Source organism: Haliotis cracherodii, unplaced genomic scaffold, assembly GCF_022045235.1.
Source record: "Haliotis cracherodii isolate W230 unplaced genomic scaffold, xgHalCrac1.p SCAF_15, whole genome shotgun sequence".
Taxonomy (NCBI): domain Eukaryota; kingdom Metazoa; phylum Mollusca; class Gastropoda; order Lepetellida; family Haliotidae; genus Haliotis; species Haliotis cracherodii.
Window position 1 is genome coordinate 24,973,912 of NW_027266270.1, and position 23,107 is coordinate 24,997,018.

Genomic DNA, 23,107 nt, shown 5'->3' on the forward strand with positions numbered 1-23,107 from the left:
CTAGTGTCCGGACATGTTTAGTTCCTGTCTTTTCTTCCCTCCAGCTCTGACGGACAGCTATACATGCGAGACTAACTACATGTTGTATGTACATAGTGACTATGATCACTTTCATATGTGTGCAATAGAAGCAGTGTTCCTAAGCACTCAGTATGTTTTACAGAGATAACTAGTGTCCGGACATGTTTAGTTCCTGTCTTTTCTCCCCTCCAGCTCTGACGGACACCTGTACATGCGAGGCTAACTACGCCAAGGCTGACATATCATCCGATACTAATCACTGCACGTAAGTAGATCCGCATGGAAGACAGGTCACTTAATTACTGTCGCCTGAATGTTCTCAGTAGTTTGTTGTCCTAAAAGACTAATACCGTAAATATCGTAAATGATCAATACACTGAAGACTCGTGTCTAAGTTTTAAGCTCGTTCACAGCAGTATATCTTGATACATATGTGAACAATACCAGATGCAGTTCCCCTAAATGATGCCAGGATTTACTATAATTGTAAAGGAACAATGTCGAAGCGGATGTGACATTCACATAAACCCGCGGACTTAATATGCCTGCCTATACCTCTCTTTCGATATTTTCAAATGAAGACTCGTTTTAAAATTATGTAGGTTCAATTCACTAATTCTGTCATAGTTTTAATTTTCTAATGCTGATTCATTTTCTCCTCTGGACAACTAATCAGTTTTCTTGTTTATTCGGGATATTCAAAACGAGTGCAACCTAATTTTGTTGCCCTAATCTGACTTTACATCAGCATATATTACACATAAAATACACATATGACCTTTACTGTACAGAGCACTTGGGACATTTGTGTCGTGTCTGAAGACAAAGACTGATACTGGCTGCATGGGCTCTTCAGTGACGGCTCTCGGCCTTTCCGCAGAGACAGCATACGGTACCCTGACATCTCAGTGCGGTGAGTTAGACACACATATCTATATTACACCAACACTGCAAGAAAGATATTTGATTCCTTGACTTCATGTAAAACGATCCTAAGCGCCTGTCGCGGCGAATAGCTGCTGCTCAATGTTCTATAGAAATCTGAAATCCTGCCTTCAAGATGACTACTGATACGTCGAATAATATTAAGGGTACAGCCCATCATTTGATGATTTAAACTGAGGAAGTAACGGATTTCACTGTATATCATCTTGATTCAACCAATTGTTCTTAGCAGGTATTGTTGCAGTCAATTTGAAATGTATCAATAAAGAACTGCCAATTGGCAATAAGATGGCGACGACAACATCGGAAGCTATGTAATCTTACACTGTATGGGAGTGATGAGATTAGCGACCACACAGTGCATCATCTCCAACGGTTTGTGTTGGACACAATTTCAGTAATTCTTATATATTGTTTTGGTCAATTTACAGCTATTACCACCAAAACGTGTGGCTGTGAAGTTGCCTATGTCAAGATGCCATACTCTTCAGATGGCGAGAAGTGCACGTAAGATTCCATGAACTTTATCCTTAATCATATCACAAAACCAGCGCCAAAATCATATTCTTCAACAAATGATGCCATCGTGAACGCTAAAACATGTACTAGTATTTGTGCATTTTGTATTTTCGAATGCTTTCCTTTGATACTCAGAATCAAATCAGTGAAGCCGTGGTTATTAACTGATCAGACTAGACTGATAAAAACATTAGAGGCGTCTTCTTAGAGATTATGTTTCAAATGGCCTTAGTATTATGTACAGATTCAAATAAAAATGCAGCAAAGAGGGTTTGTGGTGATCCTGGCACAGTCAGGCTGGTTAGACTCATCATCAGGCCAGGGCCTTTGCCCCCTCTACACGCAGCCCAGCCAGTGAATGGGACTTCTTCCAGGAAGCACTGCCTAGTCAAACCCACATAAAACTTTTCAGAGAAAGTGAAGACTCTAACAACACTGCATCCTTCTGAATTACCAAGATTGTCAGATGGGCTGTATTCGGACAATTCTTCTTATTATTCTTCTTCTTATTTCAAAGGTGTACATTGCAAGTCAGTTTAACCATATAATTGTCCTCCTAAAGGATATTAAGTCGGGCCTCGAGCTGGAAAAGCTTTGAGTGACCTACGCGTCAGGCCAAGGTCACAGTTAATTTCGTGTGCAAAGTATTTCTAGCTATTTGTTTTTCCTTTTATTAATTCAATATGATGTCTGTTGTGTGATATAATAATGAGCAGGATGAACAGGATTTGTATTTATGGAGAACAAGTGATGAGAACTGTCATTGCAGCGCTAGGTCATTCAGTCTTCCTTTATACGTTGTCCAATTGAAGGTGCACGTTTCGGATTTACTTGTCCTGTGTTGTATAATCAGCCAAATGATAACAAGGGGGCAGTTATTTTTGAGGAGTCAATTGTCCGGGTGGCAGTTTTCAGGAGTCAAATGTCCGGGTGGCAGTTTTCAGGAGTCAATTGTCCGGGTGGCAGTTTTCAGGGGCAATTGTTATGATGGCTGTTTTATTAGGGCATTTGTCCGGGTGGCAGTTTTCAGGGACAATTGTCTAGTTACAACACACATGGATAGCAGCAGTATCCATATAGCAGCAGTACTAACTCGTTTGTTTACATAACACAATAAGAATTAATTTTACTCTAGGTAGATAATGTTGATACATCTCACACTCTCACAATCGCGACAACTATAGTAAATCACAAATTACTGGTTCAATCTGGTAGACTGGCTGTGACATTTAGTATGTCACAAACCATGAGTATACCATGGACATTTAATACCATGAGTATACCACGGACACTAAACAACATGAGTATACTATAGACACTTAATACCATGAGTAAACTATGGACACCTAATACCATGAGTATACCATGGGCACTAAATAACATGAGTATACCATGAACACTTAATACCATGAGTATACCATGAACACTTAATACCATGAATATATCACGGACACTTAATACCATGAGCATACCATGGTCACTTAAAACCATGAGTAAACCATGGTCACTTAATACCATGAATATACCATGAACACTTAATACCATGAGTATATCACGGGCACATTATACCATGAATATACCATGGTCACTTAATGCCATGAGTATTTCATGGACACTTAGTACCATGACAATACCATAAACACTTAATACCATGAATATACCATGGTCACTTTATACCATGAGTATATCACGGACACTTAATACGATGCGTACACCATGGTCACCTTATACCATGAGTATATCACGGACACTTAATACCATGAATATACCATGAACACTTAATACCATGAGTATATCACGGGTTCTTTATACCATAAGTATACCATGGTCACTTAATGTCATGAGTATTTCATTGACACTTAATACCATGAGTATACCATGGTCACTTTATACCATGAGTATATCACGGACACTTATTACCATGAGTATAACATGGTCATTTTATACCATGAGTATATCACGGACACTTAATACCATGAGTATACCATGATCACTTTATACCATGAGTATATCACGGACACTTAATACCATGAGTATACCATGGTCACTTTATACCATGAGTATATCACGGACACTTATTACCATGAGTATACCATGGACACTTAATGCCATGAGTATACCATGGACAGTTCGTACCATGAGAATATCATGGACACTTGTAAGAGTACCAGATCTACGTGTGACTACAGGGTTCTCGCGAACCGAACACCGATTTTCGTGTCCATCCATTTAATTTTCACCGCTATTTTGCCTTTCACGCCGAATGGAATCTGTTCGGCGGATAATCGAGACTTGTTATTCCCTGGCGTAGACGTTTATTATTTATGAAACATATATTAGATAGGTCCATGGCTCATGTCAGAAAGAACCCTTCCCCCCCCCCCCCCCCCCCCCCCCCACCCCCTTCCATGACATTTTGATAAGTAGCATGTGCCCCGCTCCATCAGTGAACAACTGGGAACAAATATACCCCGCTATCATGGCAACGTCCATTGTCCTGTATTTGAAATCCATGCTGGATACAGCGAAACAACGCCGCGTTATGTATTTTAGCATTGATTTAAGATTTACGTAATGCGTGAAACATAATCATGTTTTCGTCTGGCTATATGGCGACAAATAACGCTTCCTATCTCAACCTCCGCTTTTCTCAAATTGTGGTATCACAATAATACGGACCGACTCGGTTACACGGAAACAGAGAGGATAGATTCAACCGTATATCCCAGCGGTCTACAACTGTGAACATCTATATTCACATGACAGGTTTTGCCAGCGTACCATCAAGCGGTTTACTTTTGATACATCATTCGTGCGTTGGGCTACCCTCAGTGCTGTGTGTTCATGTTGTAAGGCCACAAGATATTCACTGGTAAGCAGCGAAAGTCTCACTTCATTCTCTTACAGAGCTGAGATGACTCTCGTGTCGTGTCTCAAAGGTAAAGAGCCCGCAGATATGAGTTGTGATGGTGCATACACTTCTATTGCCCTGGCAACTGCAGCAGGGGGACAATTTGACACAATTACATCTTGTTGTAAGTTACTTTATTTGTAGATTAACAGTATGTTATATTGTTTCAGTGATGTATTTTCTTCCCTGTTCGTCCCATTGTCTTCTCCTCAGTGGTGTAGTGGACAGAGCGTCCGCCCTGTGAGCGGACGTCGGTGGTTTGATCCCCGGGCCGCATCATACCACAATACGTTAAAAGATGGTAGTTGGTGTTACCTGTCCGTGAGATATCCATGGTATGCTATGTGATGGTATCTCATTTGGACAGCACAATAAAACTGTACATGCATGTGGCTATATGAATAAAAAATCTTGAACGCGACGTTAAACCCCATTTAACTTCAACTCAAGTACCAATTTCCCAAAAGCAATACAAGTAAAGCATTATATAAGCAGGGGAAACCTATTTATATGTAACCAATATATTATCAGAATAAGTGGATGTTAACAGAGTACTTCATGTTGATTGTTGTCTTACAATTATTGAGCTTTGTGACCTCGACAAGGCCTGGGTTTGATTCCCGAACATGAGTACAATGTGTGAAGCCCATTTCCGGTGTCCCCTACCATTGCTGTCATATTGCTAAATGCGGCGCTGACATCATACTCACTCACTCACTCACTGATTCACTCATACTATTATGTACATATTTGCTTTGTGGAGTGGTCGAAATTGAAATGTAAGATAACTAATGTCTTAATGATTTTGTTCTGATTGTATGTATAAGGCATAATAACGACGTCAGTTTTTGTCACAGGTGTACATAATCAATGTATTCATTATCTTTTAAGCTCCAACTGACACATGCACGGCTTGCGAGCTGGTGTATGCTAAGGCTAGCATCAACGATCCTACAAACAAGTGCTCGTAAGTACTCAACTTGATTAATCTGAGCACGAGTGTGTGTCGAGGTGTGTGCAAGGTCCCGTAGTCTAGTGAGCAGGGATTCGAATCTCATGTTCGTCCGAATAATGGTCCTTTGTTTGACAGCCAAGTACCATGTGTAAAGGTTGTCTCGAAGACCTGCATCACTTTGGCGTTTCATGCCATGTGAAGTGGCCACGCCGTAAAATAACCTAAAATTCAATGTTTAACCCTCCTCACACTGTCGTGACAGAAGTTGCGCTATGCTTTCCATGCTTATATAACACATTGTTTTCCAGGGCTTTGGCAGCATATATAGGATGTCTGCGAACAAAAACAGCGGCTGGCTGTGTGAGCACCGACACTGTGTCCACCTTAGCGGCAACAGCTGAAACAGATTTCAAGGCCAGCTGCAGTAAATATTCTACTCGTTTTTAATAAGCTTGAACCCTCATTTATATATTTCTTTCTTTATTTAATCACAAACCAACATGTATTTATCGGTACAAACATATGCGTGACAGTGTTTATAAACACGGTAAGTAAAGTTAATGCATATGTGTGCGCAGTTTAAAGCTGAAGCTGGGGCGGTAGCCTAGTTGTTAAAGCGTTTGCTCGTCAGGCCGAACGCCCTGGTTCGATTCCGCACATGGGTACAATGTGGGTAATAATTTCTGGTTTCCCCCGCCGTGATATTGCTGTAATATTGCTAATTGCGGCGTACAACCAACTCACTCACTCACTTTAAGATGGATGTAGAAATGGTCTATTGGTCAGTTGGTAGAGATTTCGTTGAAAGTAAGCTGATGATGGAAATTGGTTTGCTGCCTTTAGTTGCAGATGTAACACCCACGTGTCAGTGTGAGATTGACTATGCCAAGGCAACCAGAACGTCGGACGCCGATAAATGCACGTGAGTAAATTTCTAGTGTCGCGACGTGTTCATGTTAAATGTGGGACAGAGAGGGAGGGAAAATATCTTTCTTTGTGTCTGAACATGGCCATGTTGGATGTAGAGTAGAAGGGTGGGGAGTATCTTTCTATGTGTCTGAACATGTCCATGTTGGATGTAGAGTAGAAGGGCGGGGAGTATATTGTCATGTGTCAGAACATGTCAACGTTGAATGTTGGGCAGAGAGAGTTGGGAGTATATTGTAATGTGTCTGAACATGTCCATGTTGGATGTAGAGCAGAAGGGTGGGGAGTATATTGTAATGTGTCAGAACATGCCCATGTTGGATGTAGAGCAGAAGGGTGGGAGGTATATTGTAATGTGTCTGAACATGTCCATGTTGGATGTAGAGCAGAAGGGTGGAGAGTATATTGTAATGTGTCAGAACATGCCCATGTTGGATGTAGAGCAGAAGGGTGGGAGGTATATTGTAATGTGTCAGAACATGTCCATGTTGGATGTCGAGCAGAAGGGCGGGGAGTATATTGTAATGTGTCAGAACATGTCCATGTTGGATGTAGAGCAGAAGGGTGGGGAGTATATTGTAATGTGTCAGAACATGTCCATGTTGGATGTAGAGCAGAAGGGTGGGGAGTATATTGTAATGTGTCAGAACATGTCCATGTTGGATGTAGAGCAGGAGGGTGGGGAGTATATTGTAATGTGTCAGAACATGTCCATGTTGGATGTAGAGCAGAAGGGCGGGGAGTATATTGTAATGTGTCAGAACATGTCCATGTTGGATGTAGAGCAGAAGGGTGGGGAGTATATTGTAATGTGTCAGAACATGTCCATGTTGGATGTAGAGCAGAAGGGTGGGGAGTATATTGTAATGTGTCAGAACATGTCCATGTTGGATGTAGAGCAGGAGGGTGGGGAGTATATTGTAATGTGTCAGAACATGTCCATGTTGGATGTAGAGCAGAAGGGCGGGGAGTATATTGTAATGTGTCAGAACATGTCCATGTTGGATGTAGAGCAGAAGGGTGGGGAGTATATTGTAATGTGTCAGAACATGTCCATGTTGGATGTAGAGCAGAAGGGTGGGGAGTATATTGTAATGTGTCAGAACATGTCCATGTTGGATGTAGAGTAGAAGGGTGGGGAGTATCTTTCTATGTGTCTGAACATGTCCATGTTGGATGTAGAGCAGAAGGGCGGGGAGTATATTGTAATGTGTCAGAACATGTCCATGTTGGATGTAGAGCAGAAGGGTGGGAGGTATATTGTAATGTGTCTGAACATGTCCATGTTGGATGTAGAGCAGAAGGGTGGAGAGTATATTGTAATGTGTCAGAACATGTCCATGTTGGATGTAGAGCAGAAGGGTGGGGAGTATATTGTAATGTGTCAGAACATGCCCATGTTGGATGTAGAGCAGAAGGGTGGGAGGTATATTGTAATGTGTCTGAACATGTCCATGTTGGATGTAGAGCAGAAGGGTGGAGAGTATATTGTAATGTGTCAGAACATGCCCATGTTGGATGTAGAGCAGAAGGGTGGGAGGTATATTGTAATGTGTCAGAACATGTCCATGTTGGATGTAGAGCAGAAGGGCGGGGAGTATATTGTAATGTGTCTGAACATGTCCATGTTGGATGTAGAGCAGAAGGGTGGGGAGTATATTGTAATGTGTCAGAACATGTCCATGTTGGATGTAGAGCAGAAGGGTGGGGAGTATATTGTAATGTGTCAGAACATGTCCATGTTGGACGTAGAGCAGGAGGGTGGGGAGTATATTGTAATGTGTCAGAACATGTCCATGTTGGATGTAGAGCAGAAGGGCGGGGAGTATATTGTAATGTGTCAGAACATGTCCATGTTGGATGTAGAGCAGAAGGGTGGGGAGTATATTGTAATGTGTCAGAACATGTCCATGTTGGATGTAGAGCAGAAGGGTGGGGAGTATATTGTAATGTGTCAGAACATGTCCATGTTGGATGTAGAGTAGAAGGGTGGGGAGTATCTTTCTATGTGTCTGAACATGTCCATGTTGGATGTAGAGCAGAAGGGCGGGGAGTATATTGTAATGTGTCAGAACATGTCCATGTTGGATGTAGAGCAGAAGGGTGGGGAGTATATTGTAATGTGTCAGAACATGTCCATGTTGGATGTAGAGTAGAAGGGTGGGGAGTATCTTTCTATGTGTCTGAACATGTCCATGTTGGATGTAGAGCAGAAGGGCGGGGAGTATATTGTAATGTGTCAGAACATGTCCATGTTGGATGTAGAGCAGAAGGGTGGGAGGTATATTGTAATGTGTCAGAACATGTCCATGTTGGATGTAGAGCAGAAGGGCGGGGAGTATATTGTAATGTGTCAGAACATGTCCATGTTGGATGTAGAGCAGAAGGGTGGGGAGTATATTGTAATGTGTCAGAACATGTCCATGTTGGATGTAGAGCAGAAGGGCGGGGAGTATATTGTAATGTGTCAGAACATGTCCATGTTGGATGTAGAGCAGAAGGGCGGGGAGTATATTGTAATGTGTCAGAACATGTCCATGTTGGATGTAGAGCAGAAGGGTGGGGAGTATATTGTAATGTGTCAGAACATGTCCATGTTGGATGTAGAGCAGAAGGGTGGGGAGTATATTGTAATGTGTCAGAACATGTCCATGTTGGATGTAGAGCAGAAGGGTGGGGAGTATATTGTAATGTGTCAGAACATGTCCATGTTGGATGTAGAGCAGAAGGGTGGGGATTATATTGTAATGTGTCAGAACATGTCCATGTTGGATGTAGAGCAGAAGGGTGGGGAGTATATTGTCATGTGTCAGAACATGTCCATGTTGGATGTAGAGCAGAAGGGTGGGGAGTATATTGTAATGTGTCAGAACATGTCCATGTTGGATGTAGAGCAGAAGGGTGGGGAGTATATTGTAATGTGTCAGAACATGTCCTTTTTGGATGTAGAGCAGAAGGGTGGGGAGTATATTGTAATGTGTCAGAACATGTCCATGTTGGATGTAGAGCAGAAGGGTGGGGAGTATATTGTAATGTGTCAGAACATGTCCATGTTGGATGTAGAGCAGAAGGGTGGGGAGTATATTGTAATGTGTCAGAACATGTCCATGTTGGATGTAGAGCAGAAGGGCGGGGAGTATATTGTAATGTGTCAGAACATGTCCATGTTGGATGTAGAGCAGAAGGGTGGGGAGTATATTGTAATGTGTCAGAACATGTCCATGTTGGATGTAGAGCAGAAGGGTGGGAGGTATATTGTAATGTGTCTGAACATGTCCATGTTGGATGTAGAGCAGAAGGGTGGGGAGTATATTGTAATGTGTCTGAACATGTCCATGTTGGATGTAGAACAGAAGGGCGGGGAGTATATTGTAATGTGTCAGAACATGTCCATGTTGGATGTAGAGCAGAAGGGTGGGGAGTATATTGTAATGTGTCAGAACATGTCCATGTTGGATGTAGAGCAGAAGGGCGGGGAGTATATTGTAATGTGTCAGAACATGTCCATGTTGGATGTAGAGCAGAAGGGTGGGGAGTATATTGTAATGTGTCAGAACATGTCCATGTTGGATGTAGAGCAGAAGGGTGGGGAGTATATTGTAATGTGTCAGAACATGTCCATGTTGAATGTAGAGCAGAAGGGTGGGGAGTATATTGTAATGTGTCAGAACATGCCCATGTTGAATGTAGAGCAGAAGGGCGGGGAGTATATTGTAATGTGTCAGAACATGCCCATGTTGGATGTAGAGTAGAAGGGCGGGGAGTATATTGTAATGTGTCAGAACATGTCCATGTTGGATGTAGAGCAGAAGGGTGGGGAGTATATTGTAATGTGTCTGAACATGTCAACGTTGAATGTTGGGCAGAGAGGGTGGGGAGTATATTGTAATGTGTCTGAACATTTCCATGTTGAATGTTGGGCAGAGAGCGTGGGGAGTATATTTCTATGTGTCAGGACATGTCCACGTTGAATGTTAGGCAGAGAGGGTGGGGAGTATCTTTCTGTGTGTCGGGACATGTCCATGTTGAATGTTAGGCAGAGAGGGTGGGGAGTATCTTTCTATGTGTCAGGACATGTCCACGTTGAATGTTAGGCAGAGAGGGTGGGGAGTATCTTTCTATGTGTCGGGACATGTCCATGTTGAATGTTAGGCAGAGAGGGTGGGGAGTATCTTTCTATGTGTCAGGACATGTCCACGTTGAATGTTAGGCAGAGAGGGCGGGGAGTATCTTTCTATGTGTCGGGACATGTCCATGTTGAATGTTAGGCAGAGAGGGTGGGGAGTATCTTTCTATGTGTCAGGACATGTCAACGTTGAATGTTAGGCAGAGAGGGCGGGGAGTATCTTTCTATGTGTCAGGACATGTCCACGTTGAATGTTAGGCAGAGAGAGTGGGGAGTATCTTTCTATGTGTCAGGACATGTCCACGTTGAATGTTAGGCAGAGAGGGTGGGGAGTATCTTTCTATGTGTCAGGACATGTCAACGTTGAATGTTAGGCAGAGAGTGTGGGGAGTATCTTTCTATGTGTCAGGACATGTCAACGTTGAATGTTAGGCAGAGAGGGTGGGGAGTATCTTTCTGTGTGTCAGGACATGTCCATGTTGAATGTTAGGCAGAGAGTGTGGGGAGTATCTTTCTATGTGTCATGACATGTCAACGTTGAATGTTAGGCAGAGAGGGCGGGGAGTATCTTTCTATGTGTCGGGACATGTCCATGTTGAATGTTGAGCAGAGAGTGTGGGAAGTATCTTTCTATATGAAAGCAAATGTCTATGTTGAATGTTAGGCAGAGAGGGTGATGAGTATATTGTAATGTGTCTGAACATGTCCATGTTGAATGTTGAGCAGAGAGGGTGAGGAGTATCTTTCTATGTGTCAGGAGAACACTATTGCTATTTGTCAGGGTACAGGTATGCCCTGGTTTGTGTGTTGCAGACAGGATGAACGAATATGTTTCTATGTTACAGGATATGTTGAATTGGGGTTTGAAAGGAACAATGCTTTTCTGTGTGACCACACAATAACTCATTATGTAAATAACATCTGGCTATTTACATTTGTGTTCTGCTGTAGCGCAAGTAAGACTCTCGTAAGATGCTTGGAAGGGAAGACCGATGTATCGTGTGATACTACTACAAAGCCTTCAGATCTTGCAGGGATGGCGGAGACTACAATGGCAGGCATCGCTAACTGTCGTAAGTGTGGTCCGGTATTGTTTTAGAACTTCTGACAGAAATCACAGACGCCTCTCAGCCAAACGAAGCACGTGTAGTGTAGAGGTCCTGTACTTAACCGCTACAACGGTTAGGTGGAAGTAGCACGGACACTGGGTCTTTTACTGATCCACTTCAGCAAATAGGTGGAAGTGGAACCTAAGTGAACGCACATACACTGGGCCTCAAACTTATCCGCTGCAACAGATAGGTGGAAGTAGAACCTACGCATACGCACATACACTGGGCCTCAAACTTATCCGCTGCAACAGATAGGTGGAGGTAGAACCTAAGTGAACGCACAGAAACTGGGCCTCAAACTTATCCGCTGCAACAGATTTGTGGCGATAGAACCTAAGTGAACACCGAGACACTGGGCCAAATGCTGACCACGTGCAACATTTCAATTCAATGATATTGCTTGGTGACAATGTTAATATATGTCAAGTACATAATTTGATAATAGTGGTTGGTGAAAATGTACATGGTGTTCAAGTAGATATATATCAATTGTTATGCTTGAAAGCTTGGTGACTATGAGTGTCAAATGTCCATCGTTTCAGTTTCCGACACGTGCCAGTGTGAGGTCGATTACGTCAAAGCAGACCACACGGTTTCAGGAAACATTTGCGGGTAAACAGAATCATATCTTATTTTTGTTTACATATAATCTCCTATAGTTATGCAAAGGTGGTCATCGGGCAGATACTCCTTTATATAAGCTCTATCCATGGACACCATGGATGCTTGATTTATGAACTGTTGTCTAACGTTCACAATACGTTTAACTCCAGGCGTGTTTGAGTTTCTGAAAACAAACACGGCAACCTCTTGCATTTCATTACAACATGGTTTCTAAATTAACTTCATTGAATTTAATTACTTCGTACACATAGATACGTTTTATAATGATGCTATATGATACAGAGATTATTACCCTCGCGTATCGCAACTACCATATTTAGGGAACAAACATATTTCCTCATGCACGATTTTACAATACGGAATAACAATCGGCTAATGATGTCTCTTTCTGTTAACTATTTCCAATTTACCAACAATTTCATTAGTACCTGATGCTCATGCATAGTATGATGTTTCCACTGAATCGTCCAACTCTTGAGTTACATATTGAAGAACTTGGTTATTCAATCAACTGTTAATTCTGTGAGTTCTGAACAGGTTTCTTCTTCCCTTTGATAAGCTGATCATGGAACACGTATGGTGTATTTGTTACAGAGCAAAGACAGACTTCCTGGATTGTATGTCCCAGTCATTTGCAGTAGGCTGCGACGGAACTAAACGACATGTCTTTGCCCAAGCCTTGGACTTAACCTCATGCAGTATGTATACTGACATTAACACAGACCACAATCAGACGTGCTTGGAGAATGACGTATAGTTATAGAATCAACTATACATAAATACATTGGTTAAATTCCCCACAGTTTGTCGGAGACCCAGAAGCGTCATAATAGCTAAGTCTAAGCTACGATATCATGATTCTTTGAGAGCCCTGAATTAAGAGATAAACCTGTTGTATCATTAACAAAGAGCTATGTTACGCGTAGATGTGACAGCGTTGTATTGACTCGGGAACCGAGCGCACAGCATGGTGATGTCATATCAACATAGATGTACATTAAAAGCACAGATGTATAGATATTCCATCATGTCAAATTAAAAGCGAACGTTTTGGTGTCCGTGACGATAATGTGTGAAGCGGCATGAATGGATGTTTTGAGATGGTTGCCGATTAAATTAAGTTAACACGATAGTGTGTGGCGTTGTCACTTACTTACTTACAGTAACTTATATTGGAGATTTAACGTGCGCTTTCCGACTGCAAGCGTATGTCGCACACGGGCACGGCCAGGCCATTTAATGTGTTTCCAAAAAGGGAAAAAGTGAGTTTGTGCAACCCAGAAGGAGGTCTTAATGGGTTGCTTATATAGTAATTTTGAGATTTTGAGATTTGGAAAGAATGCCAAGAGTGGGTGGGGGACGAACTAAGGGAGCTGTGTGTGTTGGGTGGTTGTTAGATAAGGTAGGTTTGGTTTTAATATTTTATTTGGGGTTTAAATGCGACTAATTAGTCCTGTTTTAATTAGGTATATGCCTAAGGCTTTGAATTTTTCTAATTTATTTTGTTCATTTAGGATTGATTCTAGTGCAAGTCCGGTTTTAAGATTTAGGGCGGTCTGTAGTGTTTTTCGGTGTGTTTGGTAGAGTGTGCAGTGAATGAGTACGTGTTCTGATGTTTCATGTTGTTTGCAATGTGGGCAGTTTCCTGTTGTGTGTAGATTAGCTATTTTATGGTGATTATTTAGTTAGGTGTGGCCTGTTTGTAGTGCGCTGTCACTGCTCGGGCACTGGTCTTTACGTTGCGTTACGGTCCTGTCAGTCAGAGAGAAGCGTCCAGCACTAAATTTCCCTGCTCTGTTGATAGATCTCTATCGTTATGTTGGTTGCAACTGATATATCCTTCTGTAGTGTTGTGTTCAGTTTATATATCCTTCTGTGGTATTGGTTTCAGTTAATATATCCTTCTGTTGTATTGGTTTCAGCTGATATATCCTGATGTATTAGTTACAGTTAATATATCATTCTGTTGTATTGGGTTCAGTTAATATATCCTTCTGTGGTATTGGTTTCAGTTAATATATCCTTCTGTGGAATTGGTTTCATTTAATATATCCTTCTGTGGTATTGGTTTCAGCTGATATATCCTATGTATTGGTTTCAGTTGATATATCCTGATGTATTTATTTCAGTTTCGATACCACGTAATATTGGTTTCAGTTGAGATATCCTTATGTATTGGTTTCAGTGGATATATCCTGTTTATGTGTTTAAGCTAATATATCCTTCTGTTGTATTGGTTTCAGTTGATCTATTCTTCTGCTGTATTGATTTCAGCTGATATATCCTTATGTATTGGTTTAAGCTGATATATACTGATTTATTGGTTACAGTTACGATATCACTTAATAATGTTTTCAATTGAGATATCCTGTTGAATTGGTTTCAGTGGAAACATTCTTCTGCTGTACTGATCTCAGCTGATATATCCTTCTATTGTATTGGTTTCTGCTAATATATCCCTGTATTGTATTGGTTCATCTCATAAATCACACCGTTGTGTTTGTTTCAGTTGATATATCCTTCTGTTGTATTGTTTTCAGCTACACCCTCGGGTGTATGCGCCTGTCAGGAGACATATGCCAAGGTAGACAACACGGACACGACTGCCCATTGCACGTAAGTAGACTGACCCAATCATATGGTCAGTATAAGCCAGACACTAACAGATGTGTTGTTTATTCTGTGATATTGTGGCACAACGTATGTCTTGTTTTATGATCGTCACGCTTTTGTAAACATGAAATCAACAAAGTAGACTGGAGTATGAGACTGTGTGACAAGATCAACGTTGGACCAATACATGCCTCAATATTATCACTATTCCTGTGATGTTCTCATGTGTGTGTGTGGCGGTTGGGTAGCCTAGTGGGTAAGCGTGCGCTCGTCACGTCAAAGACCCGGTTCAATTTCCGACAGGGGTACAATGTGTAAAGCCCATTTCTGGTGTCCTTCACCACGTGATATTGCTGGGATATTGCCCAAAGCGGCGTCAAACCATACTCACTCATTCTCGTTTGTATTACGCAGCGCAATAATGGCTCATCTAGACTGCTTGAACACTGAGGTTGCTACAACAGCCTGCAAGGCAGCTACATCTGTCCAGACACTGGCAGCTCTCATGGAAACACAGATAGGAACGACGTCCGGCTGTGGTGAGAAACATCGTTTCCATTTACGTTGAAAATATTTGGAAGTATAATATGATTTTAAAGAAATGACAACCCTAAAGATAACCCGACAGAGGATTTGTTTTCTCTGATGTTTAAATGACTCGCCATTGAACACTTATTGTCAATATTTGAATACGACCTTTTAAAAGACAGAAGTCTTTTGATTTCTTGTCAATTCCCATGTGCGCTGTTTTTGACCACTCGGAAAGTGTAGTTTTAGTGTTCTTATGTTCAGAAATAATATTTGATTAAGTATCGTAATTGTGTTGTTGTAAAGTATTAATACTGCTGAAACAATGAACTGGTTCTTGTGTTCGTTGCTGTTACATTTATATCTGATAGAATAATGTCATGATATAACTGTTTGTATAAGTGTTTTATCATGAACATACAATCACGTATAATCTTAAATATATACATACAAGTTGCAACTTATAATAACAAACAAAAACAATTCCAGTGCCAGGATAGCAAGAACTGATTGGAATAAGTTAGGGTAGATCAAAGCTTGAGGTTTCACTGTATAGCGTATTCGAATAAATAATTAATTACACACGTTTTTTTAACAGCCACCCTGACGTCAACTTGTCAATGTCAAGTCAATTACCTGAAACACACACGCTCAAATGATGCAGAAACGTGCACGTGAGTCCGAATCTGACATATTTTTGCAAAATACATTTGTTTATTTGTTTGTGTTTATTTCAGGTTTCTTCTTAAATAACATACACATACATCATTCCTTTCTACACACACACCTATCTGTTCAAACGCAATTCAAGGATTTATATTGAGACCAATGGTGTAACACATGTGTGCATTATCTGAAATGAGAACGCATCATGCAGTGTGACGAGTTGTCTTTAGAGAGAAACACATGCTACAACAGACATTAATAAAGACGTTTCACGTTTCACGCTTGATTAGAGGAGATTCAATCACACTATGGTTAAGACATTTAGATGTCCGTGTATTCATTCGGAATGTCATATCTGAGACCATGTCCATTCTCGTAACATTTTCAAAAATGTAGAATTTTTTCTATTTTATCTTCATACGAAATGTGCATTGGTTAGCAAGCTTAGTCATTCATAAACTGTTTTCAACTGAGAACACGTGTTTGATTAAAAAATAAATAGTTTATGTTGAATGTTATGATAAAATGTGTTAACAATTGTTGTTTTCTTTTAATAGTGTTGTTGATGATGATGATGATGATGATAAAAGTTTATGATGATGGAGATGCACTCGGCGTATGTAATTGATAAAAATGAGAAGTTATTAGTAAGTTGAAAACGTGCCTTTAGAAATAGTTTTGAGGAAATGCAGAGGTCAGCTTACTGGGCTAATAATGGAAAATGGGTTCTAACTGAGGTCAAGTTCCTTGGCAATAGATATAACATATACCAGTTGATTTGAATCAAATTCAACAAGTCCAGATGGATAACCATCAATTTCGTTCAGAGAGTGAGGGGTTGAAAATCACATTGGAAATACTTTAGCGTGTTCTCCAGGTTGAGTATACAGTTTCACCGGAACTATTTAACGTTGTGTACTGTACACCTTACACAATATAAATTAGTACTAGCTGATTGTACACATGTCTCTGTGCTTACCTGAAGGGTTTGGTATACACTTCTGTTCTGCAGCGCTAGCAAGGTGCGGCTGGATTGCCTGATGACGGCAAAGGACAATGCCTGTGATGGCACAACTCAAAGGAACACCGTTGTCACGGCTGTAAAAACACCTCCAACCTCTTGCACGTTCAGTAAGATCATTTATTTCTGAAGAATCAAACCTCAGTTTATTAAGATAAAGATAAATTAAAAACTGCAGAAGAATATTGATAAGATTCATAATCATTTCATTAAGCGGGTAGTTTTCTTTCTGGATCATATAATTGTTTCAGTAGGCACAGTAGATGGTGTCGTCTAAAGAGTCGCTTTTTTCTATGAAAAAATGTGGATTTCCCAATTGTGGGTTCGAATCCAAGAGATTCGCCCTGATTATGGCCTTAACACAACGCTGCCGGCACTATACCCATTGTCGTAGGTTTTACCTGAAGGTTAGTCTGTCATACAGACTCTGAAACAAATATATCCAAAGCAGCCCATGCAAGTCTATAACGTTTGGCAAGTCTAAATTACCACATTATCTGAAAGTGAAGGAAGTCTCTGGGCTCCTTTTATTATATGTTATAACTATAATTTAACAACTGTTTTTTTCGGTAAAATATGTTCATTTCAGAGACAAGATGTCTACCGAAAAGGTTAAACGTCTACGATAGCATCACGTTTAACTCTTTTACGTCGTGATATAATTGAAACTCGATCCAACTCACTCACTCACTTATTAATGTTTCCTGGGTCATTCTCAGAAACTAGGAACTGTTTAACCTTGTTTCAGCGGCTACCTGCACTGGTTGCATGATTCCTTATGGCGAGGCTGCATATACAGATGCTACGGCTCATTGTGGGTAAGTATATTTGTGAAATATACATGCGTCTCTCATGGTGACGCTAAATGTCCTCTTCAGTCATGAATTACTCTAAGACATGGTGTGATTTGTTTGTTTTAGACATGCCCACAGTCACCATTTTGAAAATCTTCCAAAACTGTGTAGTTAACCTCGCGCCCAAGATTGCACAAATTGTAACATTTCCCACTCTTGTAAATGTATCATACAGGGTCATAGCTTGTCGGCTCTTGTAAATGTATCACTATGAGGCGTGACTCTTGTAAATGTATCACTATGAGGCGTGACTCTTGTAAATGTATCACTATGAGGCGTGACTCTTGTAAATGTATCACTATGAGGCGTGACTCTTGTAAATGTATCACTATGAGGCGTGACTCTTGTAAATGTATCACCATGAGGCGTAACCGTGACTCTTGTAATGAATCACCATGAGGCGTGACTCTTGTAAATGTATCACCATGAGACGTAGCTCTTGTAATGTATCACTATGAGGCGTAACTCTTGTAATGAATCACCATGACGCGTGACTCTTGTAAATGTATCACCATGAGGCGTAACTTTTGTGAATGTATCACCGTGAGGCGTAATTCTTGTAATGAATCACCATGACGCGTGACTCTTGTAAATGTATCACCATGAGACGTAACTCTTGTGAATGTATCACTATGAGGCGTACCTCTTGTAAATGTATCACCATGAGGCGTAACTCTTGTAAATGTATCACCATGAGGCGTAACTCTTGTAAATGTATCACTATGAGGCGTAACTCTTGTAAATGTATCACCATGAGGCGTGACTCTTGTAAATGTATCACCGTGAGGCGTAACTCTTGTAATGTATCACCATGAGGCGTAACTCTTGTAAATGTATCACCATGAGGCGTAACTCTTGTAAATGTATCACCATAAGGCGTAACTCTTGTAATGTATCACCATCAGGCGTACCTCTTGTAAATGTATCACCATGAGGCGTAACTCTTGTAATGTATCACCATGAGGCGTAACTCTTGTAAATGTATCACTATGAGGCGTAACTCTTGTAAATGTATCACCATGAGGCGTGACTCTTGTAAATGTATCACCATGAGGCGTACCTCTTGTAAATGTATCACCATGACGCATGACTCTTGTAAATGTATCACCATGAGGCGTAACTCTTGTAAATGTATCACCATCAGGCGTACCTCTTGTAAATGTATCACCATGAGGCGTAACTCTTGTAATGTATCACCATGAGGCGTAACTCTTGTAAATGTATCACCATGAGGCGTACCTCTTGTAAATGTATCACCATCAGGCGTACCTCTTGTAAATGTATCACCATCAGGCGTAACTCTTGTAATGTATCACCATGAGGCGTAACTCTTGTAAATGTATCACCATGAGGCGTACCTCTTGTAAATGTATCACCATCAGGCGTACCTCTTGTAAATGTATCACCATCAGGCGTAACTCTTGTAATGTATCACCATGAGGCGTAAATCTTGTAAATGTACCACCATGGTGTGTAGCTCTTGTAAATGGGGTGTAGCTTCTGGGATCTTGAAAATGTATCACTCTGGGCGTAGCTTGTCGGCTCTTGCAAATTTATGTCCATGGGCGGTAGATCTTGTAAATGAATCACCCTGGGTCGTAGCTTGTCGGGTCTTGTAAGACCCAAAGACATTTGTCACTATTGTAAATATGCATACATTTAAAAAGGTATTTGCCACAAAGAATACGGAACAAATAAAATCACTATGTCTGTTTATTATCATGCTTACGAAAGAAGAAAGTATTTGCTGAACAATATTTAAAATGATGTATATTGCCACAACCATACTTCATAATGTGTTTTTTATATGGGCCTGTGGCCTGAATAAAGTATTGATTGAATGAATAAATCAACTAGTGATGAAACCCAGCGTTCGTGAAAGGTGAGCGTGTCCTACCCCACCAGTTGCATCCTTCATAAACACATGCAAAGGAATGTCAAACATTCTCTACATTATGTGAAGGAAGTACTATAGCGGACGATTATGAAAGGATTTTATCCCCTTTATTCACGTCCTGAACGAGACGCAGACAGGAATGGTAGCCTAGGAAAAATCTAGGAATGGTGTGCTTGTGCAAGTTACCTTTGCCATTTTATTGTTAGTGAGGCAGGTAACTGCTGAAGTATATAATATATTGCCTGAGAAAAGAAAGCGCCCCACTTACTAACAGCATGCTACTGGTACAGATTACTGACTTCCAAGCTTAACTGGTTCGGTAACTTAGATTATGGTACTGAGTTTTAAAATACATGCTAATAATTATACTGGCTGTGACATGTATACGCTATACTATTAATAAAATAGATCTTGAGATTATTCCTGAATTATGATTGTAATATTTCACTTTTATGACACAAACAATAGACTATCAAACAATCCCCATACCTCCTTATCCGTTAAGGCAACGATGATTTATTAAGTACATTCTTGACGCTGGATGCAAGTCAGGATCATCTTGACAAATCTGAAATTAATCTGACTTGATGATAGCATGAAACTGGTCGAAACGATGTCGAGTTGAACTGAAAAAGCGAGTGACCAGATACAAATTATGTCATAACTTTACTATAATTTACAGCGCTTTGAAAACCTACGTGTCATGTTTGGCTGGTGAGACAGGCAGTGGTTGTGACGGCGCTACAAAGCCATGGACCTTGGCCGCAGTTGCTAAGGCTTCCCTTGACGATATCGGTACCACTACCTGTCGTAAGTAAAGATTTTCAGCAACAAACAATCTTTAATTGTTTATGTCAATTGTCTTAGAGCAGGACATGCTCATCAGTAGGGCACATAACTGGTTTTTTACCCATTATTTCTTGATTCTGTTTAGAAAAGACACTGATCACCACCTATGTCTCAGAAACACACAATTTGTCGAATGACGTCAAGAATATTCAGCTGTAACATTGACCTAGTGTGACGTAATTTCGACCTTACGCCACAATAAGATTCGAATGACGTCAACTATGCCTTTTGAATGACGGAATCAATAACCTGGTGCACGAGCAGTGATATTTGCGCCAGTGCACAAACGATTTTTATTAACTCTGTTATGTCTAACCCTATGGGTAATAGATATTGAATATATGACCTCACATAAGCTTCCGCGATAGACAAAGACGAATACATACATGTTTAATGAATTTTGAAAACTACGTTTCAGTTGATTCTTCTCCTCGCTTTTCTTTGCATCACAAGGACAAAAGAATATTTAAAAGTATGATCAGTCTTCACAAGCATTATTTATGGCATTGTGAATCTTTATGTTTTTTTCCTAACCATGATCACTTTTCAAAGTATAACATTTAACATTACACATCTGTTGTATTTCAGCTTTGACTACAACGTGTTTATGTGAAATAGACTATGCATCGACTGTCATCGACACTGTCACTAAAAAGTGCAGGTATGTATGATTTAGAGTATCCATATATAAGAATAGCAACGTGAAATGTTAAGAGAGATCATTTTGCCGGCAGGCCATAATGTTTATAAGCCGACAAACATACTGTTACATATATAATACAAATTAAGGACAGTCACTATGTTTGTTTCTTGTTTAACGCCGAACTCTGCAATGTCCGGGCTATATAACGGCGGTCTGTACATAGACAATCCAGTGATTAACATCATGAGCATCGATATATGCAATTTGGCTATGATGACATGCATCAGCGATCCTGACTACCCGATCCCGTGTGTCTACTCTTAAGACAAGTATGGGTTTGCTGAAAATTATTTCTACCCCGGATCTTCACGGGGTAAGGCGGAGTCTGCCATAGGTAGCAACAATACATGCCTCAGTATACAATTATGAATCGTAATATTACTTATAACATTATAATCACGTCATTTACAGCGCTCTCAAGACCAACTTGGACTGTGTTATAAAGTCATCAACTGCATCGTGTGATGGAACGGCTCGTCACACCTATGCCGGTAGTATTAAGAGCGCTATGGATGGTACAACAGGCTGCTCTGCCAGTAAGTAGTAGTGCCTCGCTATCACTCACTGTCTCTCTTTGTCGCCATCATTATCTATCTCTCCCAATATTGTTGATGATGTACGACGGGACAAATAGTGTCATTCCAGTTTATCCATGTTCCCAGTTTCTCTGCTTCTATGTCACCAGTTATTATCGAGTTTCTTGTCTTGTTTCAGCTTATGCAAGTGCCGGAATTTGTAGAGATTGTGTGATTCCTTTTGCCCCAGCAACAACAACATGCACGTAAGTCCTGCACACGTGTTTATATTAAATACGTGTGTATATATTGAATACGTTTATATATATTGAATGTATATAAGGGTTGAATATGTAACTATACATTGGTTTCATTCGTTTGTATATAATAAGACGAGCGCCATCCTTTTTTGAATAACGTAAAGCATTTGGTGAAAAACGTACGTGCACTCAGTGCTACTAACCTTTGATCATTGCGGTTAACAATTTCATGTAATGAAGCACAATGCCTTTGGCATACAGCATCAAGTGTTGACTGCTTTAACGTATTAATCATGTGTGACGACCATTACTTCCTAGGTGTAGACACGCTGATGTTTTTTTTATTGCAGTACACTAGGGACTTATTACCAGTGCCTGTACGATACGACAGATACTACCGGATGCGGGGGTTCTAAGACCATCAAAACACTGGTTGAGGACCAGGCAACGCATGAAACAGATTTAACGTGCAGTGAGTTCAACTGTATCTTGATGATGTCGACTGAATTAAGTTTACTCTTTTTCGATTTGATGAGTTTAGATGAAATACAAAGTAGACCCTGGAGAGCTGGTCGGTGTAGATAAATACAGATTAACTTTGGAGAGCTGGTGTGTGAAGATAACATGCAAATTAAAGTTTGAAGAGCTGGCGGGTAAAGATAGAATACAGGTAAACCTTTGCGAGCTGGTAGGCATATATAAACCACAGATGCCCTTTTTAGAGAGCTGGTGTGTGAGGATAAAATACAGGTCAACCTTTGAGATTTGACGGTTAAAGATAAAATACAGGTCAACCTTTGAGATTTGACGGTTAAAGATAAAATACAGGTCAACCTTTGAGATTTGACGGTTAAAGATAAAATACAGGTCAACCTTTGAGATTTGACGGTTAAAGATAAAATACAGGTCAACCTTTGAGATTTGACGGTTAAAGATAAAATACAGGTCAACCTTTGAGATTTGACGGTTAAAGATAAAAGACAGGTAAACCTTTGAGATTTGACGGTTAAAGATAAAATACAGGTAAACCCTGTAGAGCTGACGGGTAAAAAAGGATGAAC

General features: G+C 40.5%; 1 protein-coding gene across 1 annotated transcript in view; it reads left to right on the forward strand.

Moving 5' to 3' along the window:
- LOC139461603 (uncharacterized) overlaps positions 1-23,107 on the forward strand; it is an 87,908-nt gene that overhangs the window by 26,664 nt on the left and 38,137 nt on the right. The window contains exons 14-32 of the mRNA XM_071243077.1: positions 214-286; positions 813-934; positions 1,398-1,473; positions 4,393-4,520; positions 5,288-5,363; positions 5,660-5,775; positions 6,201-6,273; positions 11,356-11,477; positions 12,059-12,128; positions 12,735-12,838; positions 14,681-14,756; positions 15,218-15,292; positions 16,960-17,078; positions 17,717-17,786; positions 20,402-20,529; positions 21,157-21,229; positions 21,683-21,807; positions 21,986-22,052; positions 22,397-22,518. Coding sequence (XP_071099178.1) covers positions 214-286; positions 813-934; positions 1,398-1,473; positions 4,393-4,520; positions 5,288-5,363; positions 5,660-5,775; positions 6,201-6,273; positions 11,356-11,477; positions 12,059-12,128; positions 12,735-12,838; positions 14,681-14,756; positions 15,218-15,292; positions 16,960-17,078; positions 17,717-17,786; positions 20,402-20,529; positions 21,157-21,229; positions 21,683-21,807; positions 21,986-22,052; positions 22,397-22,518 — 1,815 coding nt within the window. The remainder of the gene's footprint in view (positions 1-213; positions 287-812; positions 935-1,397; positions 1,474-4,392; positions 4,521-5,287; positions 5,364-5,659; positions 5,776-6,200; positions 6,274-11,355; positions 11,478-12,058; positions 12,129-12,734; positions 12,839-14,680; positions 14,757-15,217; positions 15,293-16,959; positions 17,079-17,716; positions 17,787-20,401; positions 20,530-21,156; positions 21,230-21,682; positions 21,808-21,985; positions 22,053-22,396; positions 22,519-23,107) is intronic.